General features: G+C 43.9%; 1 protein-coding gene and 1 long non-coding RNA gene across 2 annotated transcripts in view; one reads left to right on the forward strand and one right to left on the reverse strand.

The window, feature by feature from the left end:
* Positions 1-7,154, forward strand: part of CLIC6 (chloride intracellular channel 6) — a 39,680-nt gene extending 32,526 nt beyond the window's left edge. Inside the window, exons 3-6 of the mRNA XM_063074760.1 lie at positions 142-267; positions 815-921; positions 1,469-1,650; positions 6,993-7,154. Coding sequence (XP_062930830.1) covers positions 142-267; positions 815-921; positions 1,469-1,650; positions 6,993-7,154 — 577 coding nt within the window. The remainder of the gene's footprint in view (positions 1-141; positions 268-814; positions 922-1,468; positions 1,651-6,992) is intronic.
* Positions 7,155-18,903: 11,749 nt separating this feature from the next.
* LOC134388279 (uncharacterized) lies at positions 18,904-24,397 on the reverse strand. Its single transcript, XR_010024629.1, has 3 exons — positions 24,252-24,397; positions 23,460-23,641; positions 18,904-20,917 (listed from the first exon to the last, which is right to left on the reverse strand). It is a non-coding gene; the product is annotated as an uncharacterized LOC134388279 (long non-coding RNA).
* Between the last annotated feature and the right edge of the window lie 370 nt (positions 24,398-24,767).

Genomic DNA, 24,767 nt, shown 5'->3' on the forward strand with positions numbered 1-24,767 from the left:
GTAAGGCAGTCTGTAAACCCACAATATGCTTTGAAATCCTCAAGGGTAGTTTCTCTTAAAATGGGGAGACACTGCTAAGCCTTGCAAATGAATCCGAACACTCACAGCTGCCCCCAAACACTGCTCTTTACTCCCACCTAGGAAGCCCGCAGACCTGCAGAACCTGGCTCCCGGAACCAACCCACCTTTCATGACTTTTGATGGTGAAGTCAAGACGGATGTGAATAAGATTGAAGAGTTCTTAGAGGAGAAATTAGTTCCCCCGAGGTAGGCCTCATAAAACCAGTGTTCACCACTCGGTTCCGCTCTCTCCCGCAGCCCGTGGCACATACTTCCTCAGTCACACCCGGGCTGTGCTGCAGAAGACATGGAGCCAGATTAGAGACCTCATGCTGGGGGCCTGGACTTCCTTGCTTTGCACTTGCAGTTTGGCAATTGCGGGGTGGGCAGGAAGAATGGGCAGGAGGTGGGTGGGTGGGGTGCGGGGCAGCAATTTCTTCTATATGCTGCTCCAGTGTTAGGACAGAGTGTCATGGAGTGTTGGAAATGGAAGGAAACCTAGTTCATCCCCTGCATTTTACTAGGGAGGGAACTAAGGCCAGCAAGGCCAGGGAGGGCCTTGTTTCCCAGGACTGGTCACTGCCAAGACAAAAACTCTCCATCCAGTTCTGTTCTCCCAGATTAAGTTGCTTCCCAACCTTGACTGTAAAAAGATTAAAAAAACACGGAAGGGGAAGTTTTCCTTTCTACATACACCCAGAGAAAGATATTTTTCCCCACTGAATTATCCTAATTCAATTTTGAATTTTTCAAGGTACCCTAAGCTGGGGACCCAACATCCTGAATCTAACTCTGCAGGAAATGATGTGTTTGCCAAATTCTCAGCATTTATAAAAAACACCAAGAAGGATGCCAACGAGAGTGAGTACCTCTCATCTTCCTGTTCTCTGTTTCTCCCTGGACCTCTGCTTACCCCCAGTGGAGCTGCTTAGGAGACCCTGGGAATTCTGACTCATTTCACTGAGGGTAGACGCATGAGTCTGTGAATAAGGAAAAAGTTCTCCCAACTTTGAATCTGCACATGGGTTTCCAGAGGCTGAGTGCTTCTTCTAGAGATTGGGAACCCAGAAAATGACACTTTTAGAGAAAAATATTTGCACCCAGGTGTTCCCCTCTGCAGCATGGGAGTCGTTTTAAGTGAGTGTTTTAAGCACTTAACCCATCATGGGATTTCTGTAAGTACTTTTGAATAAATAAATGAGTTCTAGAAGTAGCAACCTTGTATAGACAGCAGGGTAATTTTCCAGGGAGGAGTGGGTCCTTTATTTAGATTCTAAATCCACATCGCCCGTCGTTGGCTGGCCATGTCTCAGGCAGGAAGGGAGTCAAACTCCATCCTTCTCACCTAGAGAAGACTGACGCTCACCTGCATGTTCTAGCTCAGTGATTTCTTGCTTTTCTGTTTTAGTTTATGAAAAGAACCTGCTAAGGGCCCTGAAGAAGCTGGACAACTATTTAAATAGCCCTCTGCCTGATGAAGTAGACAACTACAGCACCGAGGATGTCACCGTTTCTGGAAGGAAGTTCCTGGATGGGAATGAGCTGACGCTGGCTGACTGTAACCTCTTACCCAAGCTCCATATTATTAAGGTTTGTCTTTCCTCTTGACTCATGTGCTGGATACATGAATGAGGCTTTGTTTTCTTTTGTTTTGACTTGTGTTTGGGCCAGACATTTCGACAATCTGAAAAGCGGACTCTTGAATTAAAAACTCTAACTCATCTCTGTTCAAGGCAACCAAGCCTCAAATTTCAGATATAAAGGTACTTCAAAAAGCTCAGGATAAAATGGAATTAAAAGCTAATAAGAATCTTGCCACGAATCTTTTGAAGTACCTCGTACGTGGAATGATGGGCTTCTGCTGTTCTTCAGAAGTGCCTGGGAATGTGGCCCCTGTCCCTCTGGCCTCACTGTCTGTCTTTCTCAGCTGATCCCCTGAAGACAGCCTAAAGAAAAGTTATGTGAAAGCAACTTGAGGGAATTCATAGGTTACACCTGGCATTTGACACTTAAGGCTTGGAGATGAGGCATGGACTCTGGGACTATTAAAATGTGAACTCAGTGGTTGTTGATTGTGGGGTAAACATGGCCCTTGCTAGGGATGACACAGGAGTGTCCTGTCAGCTCTTAACACTGACCCTTGGCAGCTAGAGAGCAGCTGACAGCTCCTTGGAGGGACCTCTGCCATATTTGGAGCCGTGTCTTTCCAGATAGTTGAACATGATACAAGAGTAATGGGTCATATGATTAGCCGTGATGTTAGCAGACATAAGAATTGGTTAGGGAGTTTTGTAGAAATGTTAAGTCCCCTATCTATTACCTGACCTAATAAATCAGGAATTCTAGGGGTGGCCCCCAGGATTCCAAGGCAGATGCCCACACTTGGACTTCTCAGTTGCTGCTGTCTTTCAGCAGTGCTCTTAGTCTCTCCATCTCTTACATATGCTCATTATTATTAACCCTATTGCTGTGTCCTCAGTCTTCAGTAGCTACAGGTATGTCAGGAAGAAGCTCATGCCTTGCTCTGAACCACTGTGATGATTAAAATGCCACCAGACTCAGAGCTAGGTCCTTGGTACAAGGGTGAAAGAGATGGGAGAGACATAGAGTAATACAAGTAAAGGGCCATGTGTTCTAATAGCACACTGAATCAGCATTTAGAAATCACACATCAGGTTCACAGTCACTGGGGCTGATGCTCCTGTGGGCTACCTGCCAGCCCTGAGTACTCCCTTGCCACGTCTTCCTGCATTTCTTCTTTCCACCTCTTCCCCTCTCAATGCTTGTTGTGTTTACCTTCTTTCTTCTCTCCTTCTTGTTGTGCTTGAGGGTATGAACCTGAAATGCAAGCTTACAAGGTGTGCTGATCCCTTGAGAATGCTTTCTAATAGCTTTGCCAGTGCCCTGACATACAAAATTTAATGAAAGCATCTTAACTCCTGAAAATCTGCTAAATTTGGAGCCATTTTCCAACAGGATATTTACATAGTTGTGTTTCGGCTTAGCCCATTTTGTGAATGCCTTTTAGTCATTGCTACGACTAGTGTAGCATCGCAGAAGTACGTGGAGGCTGAGGAAGAGCGAGACTGTTATCTCAGCCACACATCGTTAATTTCCACTTGTTTAGCTCCTATAAAAAAAAACTACTTTAAATTTCAGTATAAGTGGTAAGCTTCCGGGTGAGATAAAGCAGTCCATGGCTCCAGTAGAAGACCTAGCAGCAAAATCTTTAAAGCCATTTAGCACTCAAAATACCAAATAGTTTAATGATCTTCCAGGATGGAGTATTTCTGAAAGGAAATGAGAATCAATCTAAGGGAATTATGGTAAAAGACAAGAGAGTGAAGGGATTTATAATTTATTCCCCTTGCTGAAACCTAGCAAAAATAATAAAAAAAAATAGAGTATTAGCTTCACATTTTATAAAAGTACAAAGAAATGACAGATCACCAACTTGAAGGCTAAGAAACTTTATCCTATGTGAGGTGTCACAGAGCCAACACATGTTTCTGCATAGCTGTAGCAAGGTTCAGATTTCTCAAAAAGTCAATAGTACAATCCTGAAATGCCCAACCCAAACTTCTTTGTTTGAGGGCTGTGGAATGCAGTGAGCCTTGAGGGACACAGCGGACTTCCCTATAGGGACCACTTTTGAGCTGAGATCTCTAGGGAGGCAGAGCTGGAGGAGGTGATGTCGATGGAGTCTGAGACACAGCCCCTAATACAAAGGAGCAGTCTGGAGAGGAGGTGGGGTTGGAGGAGTGAAGGCAAGTAAGGTTTTCCTTTGTGTCTGCTGGGCAGAGAAAAGAAACAAGCCCCAACCAGTCAGAGAGAGACCATAAGTTGCCCAAGCTTCATCTATAGCCATGGTGAACTTCTGCATAATGTGTGAGGCTCAGAGTGGAGGATGCCCTAACCCTAACCCAAACCCAACCCTAACCCTAACCCTAACTTCATCCCCAACCCAAACCAAACCCTAACCCCAACCCTAACTCTAACCCCTACCGCAACCCCAACCCTAACCCCAGCCCTAACCCAAAACCCAACCCTAACCCTAACCCTAACACTAATGTGTCCCTGGGGCAGCGTTCATTGAGAGGATACTTGAGAGTAAATATCCAAATTAATCTGCCTCCAGCCCCATCTCACTCCCTTTGTTCGTTACATTAATTTTAAGCAAATGGTGGGTTCAATAAATCAGCTTCATTAAAAGATGACTAAATAACCAGAAAGAATCCAAGGGAGACCTCTGTGTAGGTAGAGATGATCAAAAGGGGGAGTGGGAAAAAAAAGATTAAAAAAAAAAAAAAAAAGCAGATGAGAAATATGCGTGTGATGAAGAACTGCTCCGGTAAACTGAAGAACATTCCACTCAGGAACATTTCTATGGCCTCAAAGGAATGAAAGAGAACACGGACCTTTTGAGAAAAATCTCAAAGACAAGCACACAAGATATCAAAAAGTAAGAACATCACAAAGAGGATGGAAATCAGGGTGGCAGAGCTCAAGGAACAAGTGAAGATAAGTGAAATAATTGCAGAAATGAAAGTTCTGTTAGAAGTAGCAAGAAGCAGAAAAAGGCATTGCAGAAATCGGTCAGGGGTTTGGAGGCTAGGCCTGAGAAAATCAGCCAAAATCAAATGGGAAAGAGCAAAGAAATGACCACAGAGATTGTAGATGTTCATAATCAGGAACATGAGGACAGGAAAGGAAAAGGAAGAAAAGAGGGAGTTCCAAGGGGAGAGTTATGTTGAACTAAATAGTGACTTGAACCTTCAGTGTAAACGACGTGCCACGTTTGAGAGGACATTGCCCCAGAACGCTCAACACACCGGGACACATTTATACTTTTCACGTGCTGAGCTTTGAGAATAAAAAAGAACCCTTTGGGCATCCGAACAATAATAATAACAACAGCGGTAGTAATAATAACAATTATAAATAAATAGTAAAGCCACCTACATAGGGAAGAAATTCAGAGTAGCCTCCAGTGTCTTTATGATCACATTAAAAATCAGAAGAGAGTGGTTTAGCATCTACAGAAAATTAAGGGAAAGGATGTGCGATGTAAGATTTTATATCTGGGAAAATTGTTGTTTTTACTTAGACTTCTGGTCACAGTAAAATAAGAACTCCTGAGCCATTTTTTAGAGATAAGATTTGTATATGATAAAATGATAATAAAAATAAAAATCTGGAAACAGAGAAGGTGTGTGATATAAAAGGACGGGTGATAAACAGAGAACCGATTTAAATAGAAAACTAGTACTAAGACAAAATAACAGTGGGATTTATAAGGACAGAACAGAGAATACAGTCAGCCTGGATGTTGCTACAACCATCGGAAGGCGGGTAAGGGAGGAGAAATGGAGACAAGTGGAGATATGTGACTTTCCTCATTTAATATCATCGGAGTCGATAGACTGCACCTGAAGTTGATAAATCACGAAACTGAGAATTCCTAGTATTTAAAATTTTCTCAGAAACCACTAGAAAAGTTAAAACAGACCACAAATCTTCTAAGTTACCTGAAAGGGGAACACACACATGTACACACACATACACACAGAAAGACAGAAAACAAGACAAGTATTAAATCCAGAAAATATAATATGAACAAGATTCTGTCAATAAGAGACATACGCTTAACAGATGTACTCAGAGAAGTTCAAATTAAAAAGTGGGAAAGAAAAATCAGGAAAATGTGAACAAAAGAAAAGCAGAATTCTTAACACCAACATCAGTAGGTTTGAATTCAAGTCAAAGGTGAACAGTTTAGGAAGCTTTCTGGAAGTTACATGGTCCCGTTCTGCTGCCACACTGCATCAATGGCTGCTGGATTCCAAAATCTGAGAAATAAGTCCCAACAGTCTTCCAGTCTGTGTTAAACCATGCTCATTTCAGTCAGACATCCCAGGAATCAGTGGGATGGGGGCAACAAGGCAGAACTGGCCTTTGCAACCCTAGGTTCCTACTGCAGATTGAACTGTGTCCACCGCCTCCCCCACTCGTATGTTGAGGTACAGAATATAACCAAATTTGGAAGCAGTGTCATTGCAGATGTAATTAGTTAAGATGGAGTCATATTGGCATAAGGTGGACCTAATCCAATATGACTGGTATCCTTGCAAGAAAGGGGAAATTTGGATACAGAGACAGAGATGCAGGGAGAACACACACCATGTAAGGATTGGAGCCACTAACCAAGGAACTACCAGAAGCTAGGAGAGAAGCCTGGAGCAGATCCTCCCCTAGAGCCTTCAGAGGGAGCATGGCCCTGATGACACCTTGATTTTGGATTTTTGGCTTCTGGGACAGTGAGAGAATAAATTTCTGTTCTTCTAAGCCACCCAATTTGTGGTACTTTGGCAAACTGACACAGTCCCCAGTGTTATGCACCCTGCTTTGTGACTAATTTTCCAGCTGTACCTCTGCAGCCAGAGGAGATATCTCATGCCATCGTGTTTTGTTTGTTTGTTTTTGTTCGTTTGTTTGTTTTCTAAAAGATGACCGGTAAGTGGATCTTAACACTTGACTTGGTGTTGTCAGCACCACACTCTCCCAAGTGAGCTAACTGGCCATCCCTATATAGGGATCCAAACCCATGGCCTTGGTGCTATCAGCACCACACTCTCCCAAGTGAGCCACAGGCCGACCCTACACCACTGTGTTTTTCATGATGCTCTCTCTCAGTTGCCCTTTCCTTCCATCTGCTATGCCCATGAAGATAAGAATTTGTGTCTGCCCTTTCCTGTTCCTGAGTTACCCCTATACAAAGTTAAAATGCCACCATGGGGAGTCTGAATGACTGTAGGATGACATCAGGAGTTGAGAACGAGAATATAGTACATGCCTCAAAGAATGGGTTGTCTGACGTGATTGCCTACGTTAGTGGGTTTTCCCTTTACTGATCATCTCCTCTTCATTTTCAGATCGTGGCCAAGAAATACAGAGATTTTGAATTTCCTTCTGAAATGACTGGCATCTGGAGATACCTGAACAACGCCTATGCTAGGGATGAGTTCACAAACACATGTCCAGCTGACCAGGAGATTGAACACGCATATTCAGATGTTGCAAAAAGAATGAAGTGAATCTGGGGTGTTTTCTGTCTTATTTCTCAGTTGAATGAGCTAGGCTACAAAAAGAGTATGTTCTATGAATTTCCCTCCAAAGACCATCCTTTGCAAAATAATGCCCATGGCTTTTCATTCAAAGCCATGGTCTTGTAATTTGTCAAATCTCTTGCGTATGGAATATTCCAGTATCTGTTATACACACCAATTATCCAGTTTATGTTATGTTAATTTATATCGTTGACATTCATTGACATTGTAATCAATGATATTTAGGGCATGTATTTTGCAGTCTCAGTTACAAAGCAAATTAAGTTTGGGTTCAATTCCTTCCATTTTAAATAAATTGGTCTGTCTGATAGTTTTCATAATCACATATAGCTTATTTTTCTCCTCTAAAATATTAGTTTAAATTTTTTCAAAATGAAAGTACTATTTTTATAATTACAAAATAATACATGCCTGTTTTAATATTTAAAAATGTATCAGAAAGCATAAAGAAGGAAATAAAAAAATCACCTTAAATTTCACTCCACTTTGGTAGCTTATTGGCGAACATTTTCCAACTCTTCGGTCTCTCACACACACACATTCACAACACACACTTTTTCATTCATATATGGTATCATGTTTATTTCAAAGGACTGGTAAGGGGACCTCTTGGTAGTGCCTTGATGATTATCTATAGAGGTGCTAGAACAAACAAAAAGATTTGGTGCTGCAGAGCTAAAAAGGATGCTCACAATCAGGTTTTAAAGAGGTGGGAGATTGTACAGTTCGTAGGCCTGCAGGGACCAGCAGAAACCTCTGATTCCAGAAAAGGCAAAGGAGGAAAGTGCTTCTCTGTGTCTTTGGTTCCAGCTTCCTTTCCTTCTCTTGCCCCCTCCCCTCTCACAGACTCTTAATATCAGCCCCAACTTGGAGAATCACCCTGCCTGGTGCTGAAATGCGAGGCATGCACACTTTGAGTCCTTCTAAGACCCAGCACTGCACTGCAGTGACGGTGGTATAGTGTGGAGCCCACCTGGCTGCTCTTGTGTCTCTGCCCTTCATAGCTTCATGTAGAGATCAGGCAGGGAAAATCTGGGGAGATTAAATTCATGGTGACTACTCTTGGACAGTTCTGGTAAATGACCAAGTTAGGGAGGAAGTGGAAAGTATTGACGCAAAAGAGTTTCTGGTTTATCTGTGGCTTTTTCTGCACCACCCCTGTACCCAGCCTCCCCTCACAGCTTTGTCTGTGGGCTGGGTTGCTGGGCTCCAAGCCCAGGCGCAGAAGAGAAAATGTGTGGCTGCTTAGATATCCATCAGGACCTCACAGGACTGGAGCGTAGCCTTTCAGACTGTGGTGCTCTGACATTCACACACATCTTACAGAAAAGCCTTCTTGTAGAATTGAGTGTGGCGTGTGGTTGATGTTAAAATGCTCATTTTTCATGTGCACATCTCTATGGGCGATTCATTTGAAGAAGAGTAAAATGCATTAACAGTAACCATTCTGGGATTTGGTGAAAAGTGTCTAGTAAGGGAAACAAAGGCTTTGATATGGTGGCCACTTTCCTTTCCCGCTCGCTGGATGCAATGGTTTTACCCTGGCAGTCTTCCTTTTTCCACAATCACACATTTTTAGAGATTGTGTCTAGTGTCCCAGTGTCCACATTGTTTCATATCTGTTTAGAAGTCAGAATTTTAGTCTAGTTTTATAATGTCACATTTAAACTTGGTAAATAAGTCAGACGTTACTTGTATTAACTTTGTATTTTTAGATGTTAGAATGATCTACATAAACTGTGTGCCTTAAAAATTAAACAAATTATAAAAATGTTAAATGGAACCAATCTCCTTATTTTTTACTTTTAAAAATTTTGCATTTCCCATTTAGATTTAAAGAAATAAAATGAACAGTATGGGCTTCCTTTAAGACGGTGAGAGCAAATGCGAGCCAGGTATTTGAATTAGAGATCTTCCATATTTGAATTGTGAACCGCAAAACATTTAATGGAGCCTTAAAGAGGTACGAAAAGACAGCTGTAAGCTGTCCTTGTCCAGGTGACTGAAAGAGAAGCCCTGCAGGCCGTTCCACTTTTACTCGTGGTTGTCGAAAAGTGAACGGGGGCTGGTTGCAGGCAGCCTTCCCCAGCCCTGTCCCTTGCTCCCAGCCCCGTCCCACACCCCCTCTGTAGTCTCCAAAAAACTACATGTGTGTGGGCAGGTGAGAAATATTCCAGGGCTGTTCTGCTGGTTTAAGATCTTTATTACCTTGTGGTTTTTAAAGCAAAATACATTTGTTCTTCAAAACATACCATACAAAATGCAAATATGGGCAAATACGGAATAAATCCCTCTTTTGAGGCTGATTGTGGGAAGGCGTCTCTGGATGGAGAGGACCCCATTCTCACTTCTAGTCGCCCAAAAGGCCCAACAATTTGAACAAAAAATAGCTTTACTTCTGAACACAGAATCTCCAAAAGCAGGCTGGAAGAGAACACACGAGCATCACAAGCTTGTCTTTCGGGGATGCTGCCCAGCAAGCGGGGATGGGATGATGGAATTTAGCCCAGGAAAGGACTTTTAGAGATGACTGGTGTCAATTAGATAATTTCCAGTCTACAAGTCTGCCTCGAGGAATTGAATGTATGCCTGAGCCCTTCGCTCCTCAGATAGACAGACACGACACACACACATGCACGCACACATACCAACACTGTTACAAACACACACTCTCGCATACACAGAAGCGTTTTTACACAGATGCACATTCACGAACACACACGCACACACGTGCCCCACGCTACAGGGTGAGCTTGGGGCTCCTTTCATCATCTCCCATAGTGACCAGTAACTCACTCTTAGCAAAATTCCACCTACCCCTCAATCCCCACTTTCAGTAGTTCATAATTAGACTTTAGAAGAATGGCTTTTTTTCTTTTTAACGTTAACCCTTCACTCTTCTTTTATTTTACAGTTAAGAGTACCCAGGTATGCATCATTCTAAGAACATATAATTCACAAACCCCTGGGTACATAAAATGGGTAAATTAGGGGATGTTTGTTCATATTACAAAATGACTTCTTTTTCCATATGTTGTTTTAATTCTGAACTCTTCTAAAGGGCTGGTTTCCCTTCAGACGTTTGAATTTTGGTTTAACATGTTACCGCATTTCAGGACATGGCCACTTTATAAGGCCAGATGGATGTGTGGGACCCCTGGTCACAGAGGGACTGACCATACTATTCACCGGGGCCTTTGCATGTCCAGGGCCATCAGGGAGCCCCTCCCGCTACTGACTATGTGCTCAGGCACCTGGCAGGGGTGGGCACCCGCCACTGTAGTCAGTGGTTAACAAAGTCATTGTTCCCATTGCAGAGAGTTCTAGCTGAGTCTTTGACGCTACTTGCCTTGAAGGGAACCACTTAGGGAGAGCCCAAAGCTGCCATCTTCTCCCCCCAAACCTGTGGAGGTGGCCAGGTCAAGTCATGGTTCGGGGGAAATTGCGTTCAGCATTCTTGCTCGTGGGGCCCCTGGCTGATTCAGCCTGTCCTAACCCACCTCTTGGAGAGAAGCCATTTTTCTTGGTGACACCTCCCACCCTCATCTCTTCCTTGACCGCCTTCTGTAGTGGGTCCTGTGACATACTCCTGGTGAGTGACGAGGACAGTGGCCGTTAATGGCTGGCCTAGAATTACCCACAGCTCAGCTGATCTGTTGGGCTCTGTGTCCCTGTAAAGCCATCTTTCCAGGTGGCCAGTGCTTGTGAATCTGAGTTAGGTCCCATCCGGAGGTGTTGACCTTCTACGTGCATAACCAACCCCTGCTGGAGCCCTGTGAGGCCCTTCAAATCTTTCAGATCTCCTCGGGGTCCAGAATAACTCTGTGACCCAGAAGGAGGGGAACTACCCTTGCCTAGAGTGTTCCTTGGCTTTGTAAAATGGAAATGGTTTTGAAATAGCATCAAGGTTTCCATTTGCTCCTTTGCCTCCCCTTTCTGGCATTAAGTACTCTATTAGTCTGTTTTGCATTGCTATAACAGAAATACCTGAAATGGATAATTTAGAAGAAAATGAAATTTATTGCTTACAGTTTCTGAGGCTGGGAAGTCCAAAGTCCATCTGGTGGTGGCAACAGTAACCCAGGGGTCTCACATTGCAAGATGGTGGAAGCAGAGAGAGGAGAGGGAGAGGGAGAGGGAGGGTAGGGTAGGGTAGGGGAGGGGAGGGGACGGGAGGGGGTGAGGGGAGGGTAGGGTAGGGGAGGGGGAGGGAGATTCTCCTCTTTTAAAGCCCTCGGACCCACACCCCTGACCACCATTTTTAATCTATTCACTACTGCACAGTCCTACAATACAATCACCTCTTCAAGGCCCAACCCTTCAATTACCATAATAGGATTTCCCATCCTCTTAACAGTCATAGTGGGGGCTAAGTTTCTAATACATAAAACTTGGGGAGAACAGTTCAAGCTCCAATGAGTTCTGGGGGGACATAATTCAATCCACTACAAGTATTAACAAGTTAAACACGTTACTGGCCTTTTCTCTAGAGGGATTTTTGAGGCAGTACTGATATTTAAAACAACAAGAAAATCCCCAGCAGACATAGGGTCCTTAATCGGCCCCCATACCTCTGACGTGTCTGAATGATTATTTAACTTCCCAGCCTCACCATTCTCATCTGGCAAAAGGGAAGAATATTTCATAATCAGGTAGAGGTTGGTATATTTAGGAGTTCTTTGTAATAGCTGCCTGCGTACAAGTTAATTTTTCTGGTATTTGCTCTTCTTATTGTGTAACAGTCCCAAAAATAAGTGTCAAAATTCACAGGGCATGAGTTTATAGTGCCTTGACCCTTTCTCACAGAGTTAGAAGGCAGTTATGCTCTGAAACCCTGGTTCCCTGCAGCAAAGTACCACATGTGGGGTGGTGGTCACTAACCGCTCAGCAGTCCCCTTTCATCAGTCACTGTGGGCTGTCCAGGGCTGGTCCAGCTGTCTGTCAGGCACGCTGTGAACTGGATGGGCTCCACAGTGGACTGACAGCTCTATCACGGACTCCCCTCGTTTGGCTTGGAGACACTCATTTTAGTTGTACGATATTTACTTGCAGCCCTGAGAAATTAAAAAGCAGATAAATTTTCCTAAAGCCAGAGCCCAAGGCCCACCCAGGCTAGTCCCACCTTCTCACCACTAAGTGGTGCCTCCTCTCTCTCCCTGATGCCAGGTGGGCCTTGCTGCACCTTCCACTGAAATTGAACTTGAGACAGGTACTAGTTGAGTTGACCCCTCTGGCCTGATATAGACTGATATGGTCTGAATGTTTGTCCCCTCCAAAGTTCATTTGAAACTTAATCCCCATTGTAACAGTAGCGAGAGGGTGGAAAATGTGATTATGGTATTTGAAAGATGGGGCCTTTAAGAGCTGATTGGATCATGAGGACTATGGCCTCATGAATAGATTAATCCATTCACAGATTAATGGGTTAATGGATTAATGGGTTATCATGGGAGTAGACTGGTGGCTTTATAAGGAGAGGAAGAAATTTGTTAGCTCAGACTCCCTTGCTATGTAATTCTCTGTGTTACTGCAGGACTCTGTAGAGAGTCCCCATCACAAAGAAGACTCTCACCAGATGGACCTCCTGGAACTTGGACTTCACATTCTCCATAATTGTAAGAAATAGATTTTTCTTTATAAATTACCCAGTTTCAGGTATTGTTATAAGTGACAGAAAACAGACTAATAAACAGACACAGCTTTGGGACTTAATCCAAACCTGTCCCAGCCCTCTGGGTGTCATCTCAGGGTGGCCCACATGTCAATGAGTAGCCTTTCAGGACCAAGAAGCAAAGTGTGAAATGACCCTGCTGGTCTCAGCCCTGGCTTCCAGGAAGGTCACACCCAATGGCAGGTTGTATTTTTTGATGTGGTAAAGAACATCTGCGAGAGGAGGGTTCCACTCTGTCCTGTGGCTTTCTGTCTTGTCATGGAAATACCCTCAAGGACAAGAAGCTCCTTGTCACGTCCAACTCTAACACGACTTCCTCTTGATATCCCCTTACCCACTTTCTGTTTGCAAAAGCAGATGGGATAGGGCAGGGGAGTGGGTGGGCACTTCCCCAAAGACTTTAGGAGTTGAAAAGAACTCTTGGGGCCACCTCTCGATGTTTTCTCCAAGCCCAATGAGCCCAGTGCTCCCTCCTGGAGTCCAAATGCAGAGATGTGTGAGGATTTTATGGAAGGTGCAAGTTTTTGGATCCTGAGATTTCCACTTCTTTTCCTCTCCAGGCTTGTCTCCTGGGGCCAGCACACTTCCCTGAGCCGACTTGTCCTCTCAGCCTTCTGGCCCAAAAGGAAGCCTGATGGCAGCCTGTGCAGGAGGTCAGTGGGAGGAGGCACCTCTCATCTCCACCCTATGGCTGTGCCCTGCAAACCTCCTCTGAGGGTCCTTGCCTGCCCCTGAGGGGAGGAAGGGCTTCACATTGTAGGGCCAGAGAGTGGGGGGATGAGGTTCCTGCTGCTGGTGGGAGCAGTAAGATCACTGCCGGACAGCCGTGGGTCTGGAGCCAAGTCCCCATGACTGACTTAATTGTTCCTGAATCAATTGCCAAATAATCAATAAATCCATCTATTTGATTTTGTTATGTAACTATATTATAAGCAGTTGGGCAGTCTAGATGTCTGGTCAGAAATTGAAAAGGATGTTGTGACAGCAGTGAGGTGGCTGCCATCTTGCTATGGCAAGATGTGTGGACCACCACAGGGACTTTGTTTTGCCAACTACAGGGACCTTACCCCATTTAGGGGGAGCAGGACTTTCTAGTCAGTTAGAGAATTGGCAGCTTAAGGGCTCGGAGGTGGCAATAAATAGAAGAGAGAGTAACAGTGAAACGCTTGTCTGCCTTAAGTCTTTCATCTGGAAACTGAGGGGTTGGATTAGATTGGTGGGATTTCATCCCTGGCTACATATTAGAACCATCTAGGTAGCTTTACAAACTACCAGTGCTCAGGCCACACCTCAGACCAACTGAATCAGAATCTCGGGGTGGGCTTGCACATTGGTGGGTTCAAACTCTTCCCAGGATATTCTCACATACAGCCTGGATTAACAGCCATGGATAGATGCTCTCTAAAGTCATGTCTAGCTCTACCTAGCTGGTTGAGATTCGCTCTGGGCATGCACATAAAACCCAGTGTACTGGGTGGTACAGTGTCCCCTCGAAATTCACGTCCACTTAGGACCTCAGAGCATGACCGTCTTTGGAAATAGAGTCTTTGCAGATATAATCAGTTAAATTCTGATGAAGTCACACTGGATTAAGGTGGACCCTAATCCAACATGACTGGTGTCCTCATAAGAAGAGGAGAAGACACACAGACACACACATAAAGGAAGAGACTGGAGCAATGCTTTTACATGCTAAGGAATCCCAAGTGTTGCTGGAGACCACCGGAGGCTGGAAGAGGCAAGGAGAGGTTCTTCCCCTAGAGCCTTCAGAGGGAGCACAGCCCTCCTGACGTCTTGATTGGAGACCTCCAGCCTCCAGAACTGTGACAGGATAATGCATTTCTGTTGTCTTAAGCCACCCAGTTTGTGGTATTCTGTTACTGCAACCACAGGAAACTAAGACAGCTAGCGAGGTTTGGATCTCAGAATGGCTGAGTCACTCACCATTCCTGAGCAGTAAGAGACACTGCAGCTGATAGCACAGCTCAAATGAGAAGAAAGTTGGGTTGTTAGGAGAGTTTGTGTCATTTCTCTAGACAGAGCAAGGGCAGCTGGGTTCAGACTCAAGCAGGATTTGAACCTGCAGCCTATTTGAGAAAGTTGGTGATTTAGCCACTAGGCCTGCTTGGCTCATCTTGCAGGGGTGGAAAGGTGACTAGATGGGAGATAGTTGGAAGACATGAGTTTTGGTTTTGCTTCTGTCACTTCTGGCTGGGTGGCTTGGGATAGACAGCTAGTGTCCTGAACCTCAGTTTTTTCAATTGTCAAATGAAGGGATCGAATGACATGATTTTCTATGTAGTTTCCAGCTATTAAATCCTAAGTGCTGAGAAAGGGGAGACAGGTCTACCATCAGTAACAAAGTTTGGGAATAGCCTTCCAGGCACAGAAATGCATCATGCTCTTTGCAGCTCTTGCCCCAGGTCTGATTCTGCATTCAGACCCTTTAGCCACTTGCTGTAGGGATTTTTGTTGAACATTATGCTTTCTGGTGGAGCTACTCCCCAAATTTAGGGGGATAGTCTGTAATCATGTAGTCTGTAGCTAAATTAGCCTTGTCTAATCATCTGATCATCTAATAGAAAGGAAAGATTGATCACCCACAATGAGGCTAATGAGTTTTCTTTTCTAGAACATTCTATACAATCAATGAGACCTTCAATGACCCAAACAGCCAGGTGTAGAGATCTTAGGAGACTTTTCCAATATTCTGACCACCCACTCCTGGTCTATGGAGCAGTCTGCTAGGTTTAGGTGTAAAACAAACCTTGACTTTGAGCATTCACCTCAAGGGGTAAAAGTGGGTCCAGAGAACACGGATTCAGTGAAGAAAATGCGGGCAAGTTTTCTCTCTGCAATTCCTAGGATGGTATATTAGTTTTCTATGCCATATAACAAATCACCACAAACTTAGTGGCTTAATACAAAATACATTTATCATCTCACAGATTCCGTGGGTCACGAGTCCAGGCATGTAGCTGGGTTCTTTGCTCAGGGTCTCACAGGCTAAAATCAAGGTGTTGGCTAGGGCTGTGATTCCCACACTTCCAAACTCCCTGGTTGTTAGCAGAATTCAGTTCCTTGCAATTGCGGGACTGAGGCTCTCAGTTCCAAGAGACCACCCACCATTACCTGTCACATGGCTCTCTCCATAACATGGCAGTTTGCTTCTTCAGGGCCAGCAGGAGAATGTCCCTGGTGATTCAAACCTCTCTCCCTTCCCCAATCTCTGACCCCTAGACCTCCTTTTAAAGGGCTTATCTGATTAGGTTGGGCCCACCCAGGATATTATTCTTTTTGATCTACTTAAAGTCAACTGATGAAGTCAGGCCCACACAGGATAATGACCCTAACCTAAAGTCAACTGATGAGGGACTTTAATTACTAATGCAAAAATCCCTTTACCTTTGCCACATAATGTAACCTCATCACAATAGTGATGTGCCATCATACTCACAGGTCCTGCCCACCCTCAAGGGCGGGGGAATTACTCAGCTTGTGTACACCAGGGCCTTGGAATCTTAGGGGCCATCCTGGATGATTTGGAGCGTTGGTGATGACCATTCCAAGGGAAGTCAGCCTCATCAATACCCCACCCCTGGGTCGAGGTCAGCTGAGATGGCATCACCAAACCTCTCAGGTGGCCCTAAGCCACACCACAGTATCAGGTGTCTGCCCAAAGCCTCCCTGAGACTTTCACTCCTCATTCTTAGGCTTGAACACCTGTCGAGCAGGAGGTACGATGTCTCCGTGAAATCCACTTGACTTGTTTCCAGGCTCCTCTGACAGAGCAGGAGTTTGTTGACCTGCAAGTCCTGGCACCAAATTTACCTGTTTACTCAGGCTTTTGCCAAAGGGTGGGGAGAGAGGGTGGAGCAGAAGGGAGATTCTGTCACAGTGGGCCAGTGAAGCACCATGTTATGATTTTGCTGCTTGCTGTACAGGCGGCCAAGGGTCTCAGGCACGAGGTGGACAGATTTCTCCCCCATGGCCTTTCCTGCACTCAGCCCCAAAGCCACTTGTACAAGTTCAGAATAATAATAGTAATAGTAGAGGTTGTGTTTTCTCCTGTGGTAGAAAAGGTTGTCTTTAGAAAGAATCAAAGAGTCTGAGAGAAGTTACCTAGAGTTTAAAAAACCAAAGACACCAATTCTTCCCTACTCTCTTGAGCTTCATCTGATACCTCTTTGCTGATTGCATGTCTCAGGCAGTTTTTATTGTCTATCTTTTGGCTGCGGATCCCATTGGATTATTCCTCTGATCCAAGCATAGTCTTTTAAGTGACAAGGGTTTGGGAGGTAATGGATATGATTTCTCTCACTTGTGTTGCAGGACACTCGGGAGTAATAGGCCCATGTATTTTAAACTATGGGGAAGCAAAATCTGTCAAAATAGGAATGCTGAGTTGGACAGTGGAGATAAAAATGTAACTCTGGGTTTGTATGGACACAGGAACCAAGTGAGGCTTCTTCATGCAATGGAAGGTCACCAGAGCAGGTGTCACATGGCCAGAAACCTAGTCCCCAGGCCTCAGACTTCTTAGTGCCAAGTGAGGAATTTGGCCTATGTAATCTCCAAGGTTTTTTTCAGCAGTAAAATGGGCTGATTCTCTACAACACACAATTCTCCACAAAGCCTGTGTAGTTATGTCATGACTTTCCAACTTTCATAAGAGGCCACTTCCAAATAAATTATAAACATCTCACACCAGGAAGAACTGGAAGGCAACCAGCTCTCAAGATTGGGTTGGTTTGTTCGTTTTTTCCCAGGAAATCCCCTCCTGCTGAGAGGTGTTAATTAGTGTAATGTCATTATTATTATTTTTTAAAATTTTAATTTAAACTTAAAAAGTATAATTTAATATTCTAATTATTGGGTTTTTATGTTCTGGGAACAAAACAATATTTTTGTTTTGTTTTGAGAAAGAAATACAGTCAGTCGTGCTGATTTTGTTCTCAGTAGCTATCTCAGTTGGTGGTGTTCAGTGAGAGGAAAGCAGTTTCCTTGGTGAGAAATGAATACAGTATATAGTTTCAACCACAATGTATCTTCACAGATGAAATGATTTCTATCTGTATTAATAAGAACATTTTCTGAGGGCTCTGGACTTCCCTGTTAATGGGATCTTCAGGGAGGAATGTGTTCCTACCTTATCCTGAGGACCAGACTCAGGAGATGTTCTTTATGAGAAAAGGAGAGATTTGACTTGGCTCTAAGACATTTCCAGGGAGTAACAGGCACTAGACACTGAAATGGCTGAAATAGAGGAGGTGTGACATCTCCTCCCCAGGAGATTTTGTAAAAGGAAGCATCTCATCTCTCGGAGACATAGGGTGGACCCGTCTGGCAGCCAGAGAATTGGTTAGATCACCAATCAAAGTGACATTAATGATATTCTCTTTCTGTGAAAGAGGTTCTACTTGGTATTTCAGAGAAGTCTGACGATCCATTTCCATTTTTAAAGAGGAGAAGTCTTTGAAAGACAGTGACACTCACAGGTGAAATCTGAAATGCTACCTTCTGAGGGCCACCGCTTTAACACCACCGACGTGGGGGCCTTTAGCTCCTGGAAAATGGGGCCTCCCTGTTATGGTGAGACCCTTGTGTTTGCCTAATAGTTTGGAGTTGGGTAGCATAATAGTGATTTGCCACCCCAGGAAGTCCAGTCCTTACTTTCTGGGATCACAAGAAGCCTTCCCAGTTTGCTGGGTGGAAACAGGCTAGTCTTAGCTCTCTCCTGCCCTGTGTAACATCTAATCAGGGAAGTCTGGTTCTAGAACTCAGAGCCTGGTTAACGGTGCATGCCTGAAGCAACTTTCTGTGGAACCATGTAATATCAGGAGAATAGCATTTCCCACTCACCCACCTCTTCACTTTCCCTCTCCCCATCCCGAGGTCTTCCAGGGCACTGCTTGTACGTGTACGGGTGTATGGCAAGATGGAACAGATGTGGATTTCTAGTCCGCTTGTCACATGGGGAGTGGAGAGGGAGGTGGTGAGAATCAAGCAACAGGGGAGGGTGTAGGAAGGGTGGGAACAGCAGGATTACTCAACACTTGGATTTTTAATCAAGGGATCTTAGTGAGGAACAGTACATCCATTGTTGAGCAGAAAACAAAAATGCAAAACAGAAGCCAGCAGAGATTTAATAAACAGAGCAATCCATAGGGCACTTTAGGAGAACGTGTGCATAAGGACGGTGTTAACCCTGTAGAGGTCAGCTTCAGTGCCATGGGGGTGTTGATGCCCTTTGACACCGTCTCGAGTCAACCCAAGAGTCGATGCAGGACATTTGCGATTAAGCTGGATGATTAATGATCACAAGCAGCGTGAAGAGCCCACTGTGTTCACTGTTTTTGAGGAAATTTTAAGACAATAAAAAGGGTTATTCAGGGATAAAGCATTTCCCTTTTTCAAATGCTTTCAGAGATGGCTCAGTTCACTTGGGCGAAGTGCATAAAGGTGGTCACTGTGGGTGCTGTGGCTACCAAACAGCTGTGGATGTTTCTTTAAGACCCATCTCACATCTAGAATTTTCATTCCCCATCTTCTTTCTGCCTGGGCTCCTCCCCTCTTTAATTGGGACTCCAGATGACTGGGAAAAGAGCTGTACGGCCGGGCAAGCCATTTAATTTTACTGAATCTCAATTTGCTCATCTGTAAAAGACTTTTTCTACCTGGCTCTTGGAACCATTGTGAGAATGTAGAGGAAAGTACAAAAATATGAAAAACTAGGTAAAAGCAAAGATTTTTATACTTTCTCCCTGGTTTTTGGGCTAGGTTTTTGTCCCCAGTAATATTTTCCATCAGAAGCAATTGACACCAAATACAGATCCACCAAAGGGAGGAGGATTTGTATTTGGACAAGCCCTTGAAGGTTAGGGGATGAGGCCTCCGGAGGCAGAGCAGCCTGATGGGCAGGCAGCCAGGGGGAAGGCACGTCACTCTGTTGGTTGGGGGGTTTGGACAAGCCACTTTTTCTCCTCAAGGCCAGCAAGAATCACATGTGTTGTTTTTTTTTTTTTGAGACTGGAGGGGGAAATGGAAGTGAAATCATTTTGACTTTGTATAAAAAACAGTGTTAAAGGGAGTTGTCCCACCCCAAGTATTTTTAATGTTTACTACCTAGCTCTGTCCCAGATCCCCGTTGAGCTGGGTGCCTTGTCCCCTCTGGGTCCATGTTGCTTCTGAAGCCATAACCAAGCACAGGGCACCCATATCCAATCTAATTCACTTCCTCTAGTGGAGAATGGATGTGAAGGGCCTTGCAAGGTATAAACAATATTTCTGTCTTCCCCGCTTTTGGCTAGTCCCCATTTTATTATCTAGATTGTCAGTCACTGTTAAAAATGACCACAAATCTTTACAAAAACCAATCATCACAAAGCAGCTGGGATCCCACGAGAGAACTTGCAGAAGAGCAAGGCGCACCACAGATGTTCATCACGCTGATGGTTATCTGGTTAGCTCCTAACTTTCTAAGTTACTTGAATTGAGAACCTTTTAAAAGTGTCAGAAGAGACAGGCAGTGCCTAAGAGAAAATGTTTAAGACCAAAGAACAACAACCCTACTTTTAACTTGCTCCATTATGGTTGAGAGCTACGCCACCTTCCAGAAATGGTTTTCGCAAGAATGTGCTTTTCAGAAAGAGGTTTCAGGAGTGCCAGTCCCTGAAGGAGGTTACTGTGAAGCAAGAGCGGCAGGTTCCTCGATGACCAATGACCCAAGGACGGCTGCAGCTGGAACCCTGGAACCTGGCTCCACACAGAAGTGAGGGACAGGCCCTGCATGAGATGCATTGAGTGTTGGTGTCAGCGATGCCAAAGTCCCAATTTTTCCATTGTCATCTCCTAAAGGTAGACACAGGGAACATGGCTTTTTGTCCCCATCTGTTTCCTGAGTCCCCATGCTGCCTGGCCTTAGTTTCCTCCTCTTTTACCTTGGTCTTTCCTGGGGTCAGCGTCACTAGGGGCTGAACTCTGTGAGCCCAATATTCAAAAAGTTGTCGTTGTTCCAACAAGACCCTTCATTGCCTAGGAGTTCATGAAGATTATAGCACTGTAGATGACAAAAGGAAGGGTATGTTAGACCTTTCATTCTCAGATAACTTTAGAGCTCAAAATGGCATGAGCAGTCACACAGGGCAAATTTTAGCTTAAGAAGCCCAGGGAGCTTAAATGACTTTCCCCAGCCCCCCCAGCCACCTATGGTAGAGCTGGAACTAGTATCCAAGCCTCTTGGTTCATGGCTGATGACCATGGATCCAAGGCAGGAGTTCTCAAATTGTGGTCCCTGGACCAACAGCATCAGCATCACCTGGGAATTTGTTAGAAATAAAACTTATCTGGTCCTACCACAGACCTGCTGAGTCAGAAGCTCTGCAGTATGTGTTTTATCAAGCTCTATGGGATATTCAGATGCTTGCTAAAGTTTAAGAAGCCCTGTTGCATGTTGTGCCAAATCAAATCTTCTGGAGGACAAGTCAGCATTTTTCATCATTTATAGAAGAGTGGAGTGCTAATAGTGATTTCTATCACACTTAATTCTTTTATCCATTTGTACACTTATTCTTGAGTGCCCATTCCCATATTAGGCACTGTATGGATCAGAAAGACATCTTGGACATATATGCCTCTTTCAATGAGTTGATAGGTAGTCACGGCATAGACAAAGCAAGTCTTTGCCTTGAAATATAAGGCAGAATATGGTTGAATCTTTGAATGATACAGACACCGAGGGCAATGTGAGTTTGGGAATGCTTTGGGCTGCAGAAATGAGATTGGGAATGTCAATGGGGGGAGAGAATTATCAGTCAGCTGGTGGAAAAGGGCCTAGTGAGTTCTAGAAACAGTAAGGAGATTGGTCAGGTTAGAGGAGAGATCTTGTGCTCTCTTATGAGACTTATGAGACGTTATGACAATGAATTTCTGCATTCAATTGAGGTACTGGTCTCGGTGACAGAAGGGAATGCATGGTTGGCCTTAGATTGATCCATTCCTCAGTGATTGACTCTTAAAGCTTCTATTTGGCAGGGAGGGTAAGAAGAAATATTTTCAGACTTCATGACAGTACAAGCCTCAAGCGATTTGTCATGTCTCAGGTGGTCGGGAAACAACTGCTCCCAGGACACCGTGGCATGTCACTCGAGCAGCCTTCTTGGACCAAGCTGTTCTTTTAAAGGAAGAGCTCTAGGCTGAATCTGAATTTGGAAGAGAGTCCAACAAACAGAAAGTGACAACAGAAGGTTGAGTCACGATTGCATACCTCATCAAGACCAGTCCCTGCTTCCAAGCATGAAGTAGATAGACCATGGGATTGGATTGGCATTTTTACATTGTAACAGCAAATTCTGTGATCATTTCTGCCACCTGCATCATTTTATAGACCTGTATAGCTGCATAACTGCATGAAAATTAAATTGGTATTCACAATAAGGTGCCACTAGATCCCCAAAGGCCTACTGGATTGTCCAAGAAAAATATCTGTCTAGTATCCAGCTTTAGGATATTTTATTATGTTTTGATTTCCGAAACATAATAATTCACTTGTGTTATATGTGGTAAATATAATTATTAGAATTTTTTTATTAATCAGAAAACTTTGTTTTCAACCATGATGGATAATAGAGAATTCATTGCAGTTACAACAATTGGTATTTTTGAAAATAATGCTAGCTAATATTGATTTAGTACAGTCTCAGGCACTGAACTGCTGCTTCAAATTCATTATCTGTGTCATACTCAAAACTATTCTGTGAAATAAGTATTATTATTGTCTCTATCTTCCATGTAAACAAACTGAATGACAGAGAGGATAAATAATATCTTCAAAGCCATGCAGCGGGTAAGTGCTGAAACCATAATTACACGCCCCACTCCTAATCCTGATGGGTGGTAGACCCATATCTTAAAAAGAGGAAAGGATTTCAAGCTAATAACTGGTAATTGAGTTCTGACAGGTTGAGCAATATGGGAAAGCCCCTTTTAAACTCTTAGAATATTGGTTGCTTAATCAATAACAGGAAGAATTCCTTCCTCACAGATCGGTTGTGAGAAATAAATGAGATAATATATTGAAAAGTTTTGCTCTGTGAACTAACTTCCACACCAACCACATCCAGAAATTAGGTTTTACTGGTAGATCATGGATATAGGTCCAGCCTCAGAATCTTCTGATCCAACTCTCTTTTCCCAACTCAAACAGGCTAACTCTGTTTTTAACCCATCATTCAGCTTAGTTGATAATAATCATCTGTCAGGTGACCTGGTAACTAGTCAATTAACCACCAGTTTCACACAGAGCTTTTTGGAGAGCCAACCATGCTGACATAGACTTGGATCTGCTTGGCACTCTGGCAGTTGCCTGCCAGCATCTCTAAAACTAAAGATGTCTTGTCTTCGGGTCTGTGTCTTTGGTTGCCTGGGCTCTCTTCCACGTGGTGGGAGTCACATTTTTCTCTGCTTCTCCCAGCAGCCCCTGCAGTCGGTGGTGTAAGGCTCTGGTTGGCACACAGGGTTCCATAGCCTTACTTTCTCCAGCATCTGGTATCTCATCTGGAACCCCCTGACCTCCCGTCCCACCCACTGCTGCCCTTACTCACTGCTGGCTTATAGCTGGTGATGAAGGAGATGAAATAGGGGTCCTGTGATCTTGTGCCTTTCAGAGTTCATGAAAAAGCTTTATGCCTGGAGCAGAAACAAGTATTTGCCCTCCAGCTTTCCAGAGTGAGCGAGGCTTTGGAAGTACTCTTCAGTGGCTCCTGTCTGACTTCAGAATTTCTCCCTGAGTTTGTTTTAAGGACAAAGGAGAGGATTCTTGAATTAACAATGATCCCCAGATGAAGGCCTGTGAAATTTGAAATGTAGCAACTATGACAGACAAGTTTTTAAAATTTTATTGTGGTAAAATACACATAACATAAAATTTACCATTACTGGTGTTTAGTGCATTCACAATGTTGTGTAGCCATCACTGCTCCCTAGTTCCAGAACATTTTCATAACCCCAAAAGGAGACTCTGTATCCATTAATCAGTCATTCTCCATTTCTCCCTCCTCCCAGACCCTGGCAACCACCAGCCTACTCTCTGTCTCTACAGATTTACCTATTCTGGATATTTTCCTATAAGACAGACCAGTTTGTTAATATAAAATTTTCAACATGCATACCTTCACATTGCTTTAAAATATAAAAGTCTATAAAAGATTTTCTTTTCTTCTATCTCACCCCTCATTATCCCAGGTCCCTCCTTTTCCACAGATATCATCTTTGTTTGTAGGTTCCTATGCATTCTTCTAGAACATGTGTAACCCAATACAAGCAAATATGACACACACTCACAGCTCCCCCCTTTATTACACAGAAGGTGACATCCTATACACAATATTCTGTACCTTTTTTTGGTCACTTAAAATGTCTTGGAACTTTGTCCATATCAGTGCACAGAGAGCTTCCTTGTTCCTTTTGGCAGCTGCATACTAGTTTGTTGTCTGCATGTACCATGCTTTATTTAACTAATCCTTTCTCTATGGCCATCTGGGTTTGTTTCCAATTGTTTGCCATCACCAGTGAAGCTGTGATGAGTCATCTCACACACGTGTCATCTTGCAAGCGTCTCGGCAGCACAAATTCCCAGAAGATGAATGACTGGGTCAGAGGGCATGTAGATTTGTCACTTTGTTCACTGTCATCCAGTTGCCCTCCTCGTGCTGACTTACCAATGACTCATGACGGTCCCACAGCCTCCATTGCAGAGTGTTACCCAACTTCTGAATTTCTTCTCAGTCTTGGTGTAATTTAGTTTGGATATCTATCCATGTTTAAAAATTGGATTTAAAGAACTAGTATTCTGGTTTTGTTTCCTAAAAGGAAAGAAATGCACCCAGCACCTCCACGTTACCTATTTGTCT

This window comes from Cynocephalus volans, chromosome 1 (assembly GCF_027409185.1).
Source record: "Cynocephalus volans isolate mCynVol1 chromosome 1, mCynVol1.pri, whole genome shotgun sequence".
NCBI lineage: Eukaryota > Metazoa > Chordata > Mammalia > Dermoptera > Cynocephalidae > Cynocephalus > Cynocephalus volans.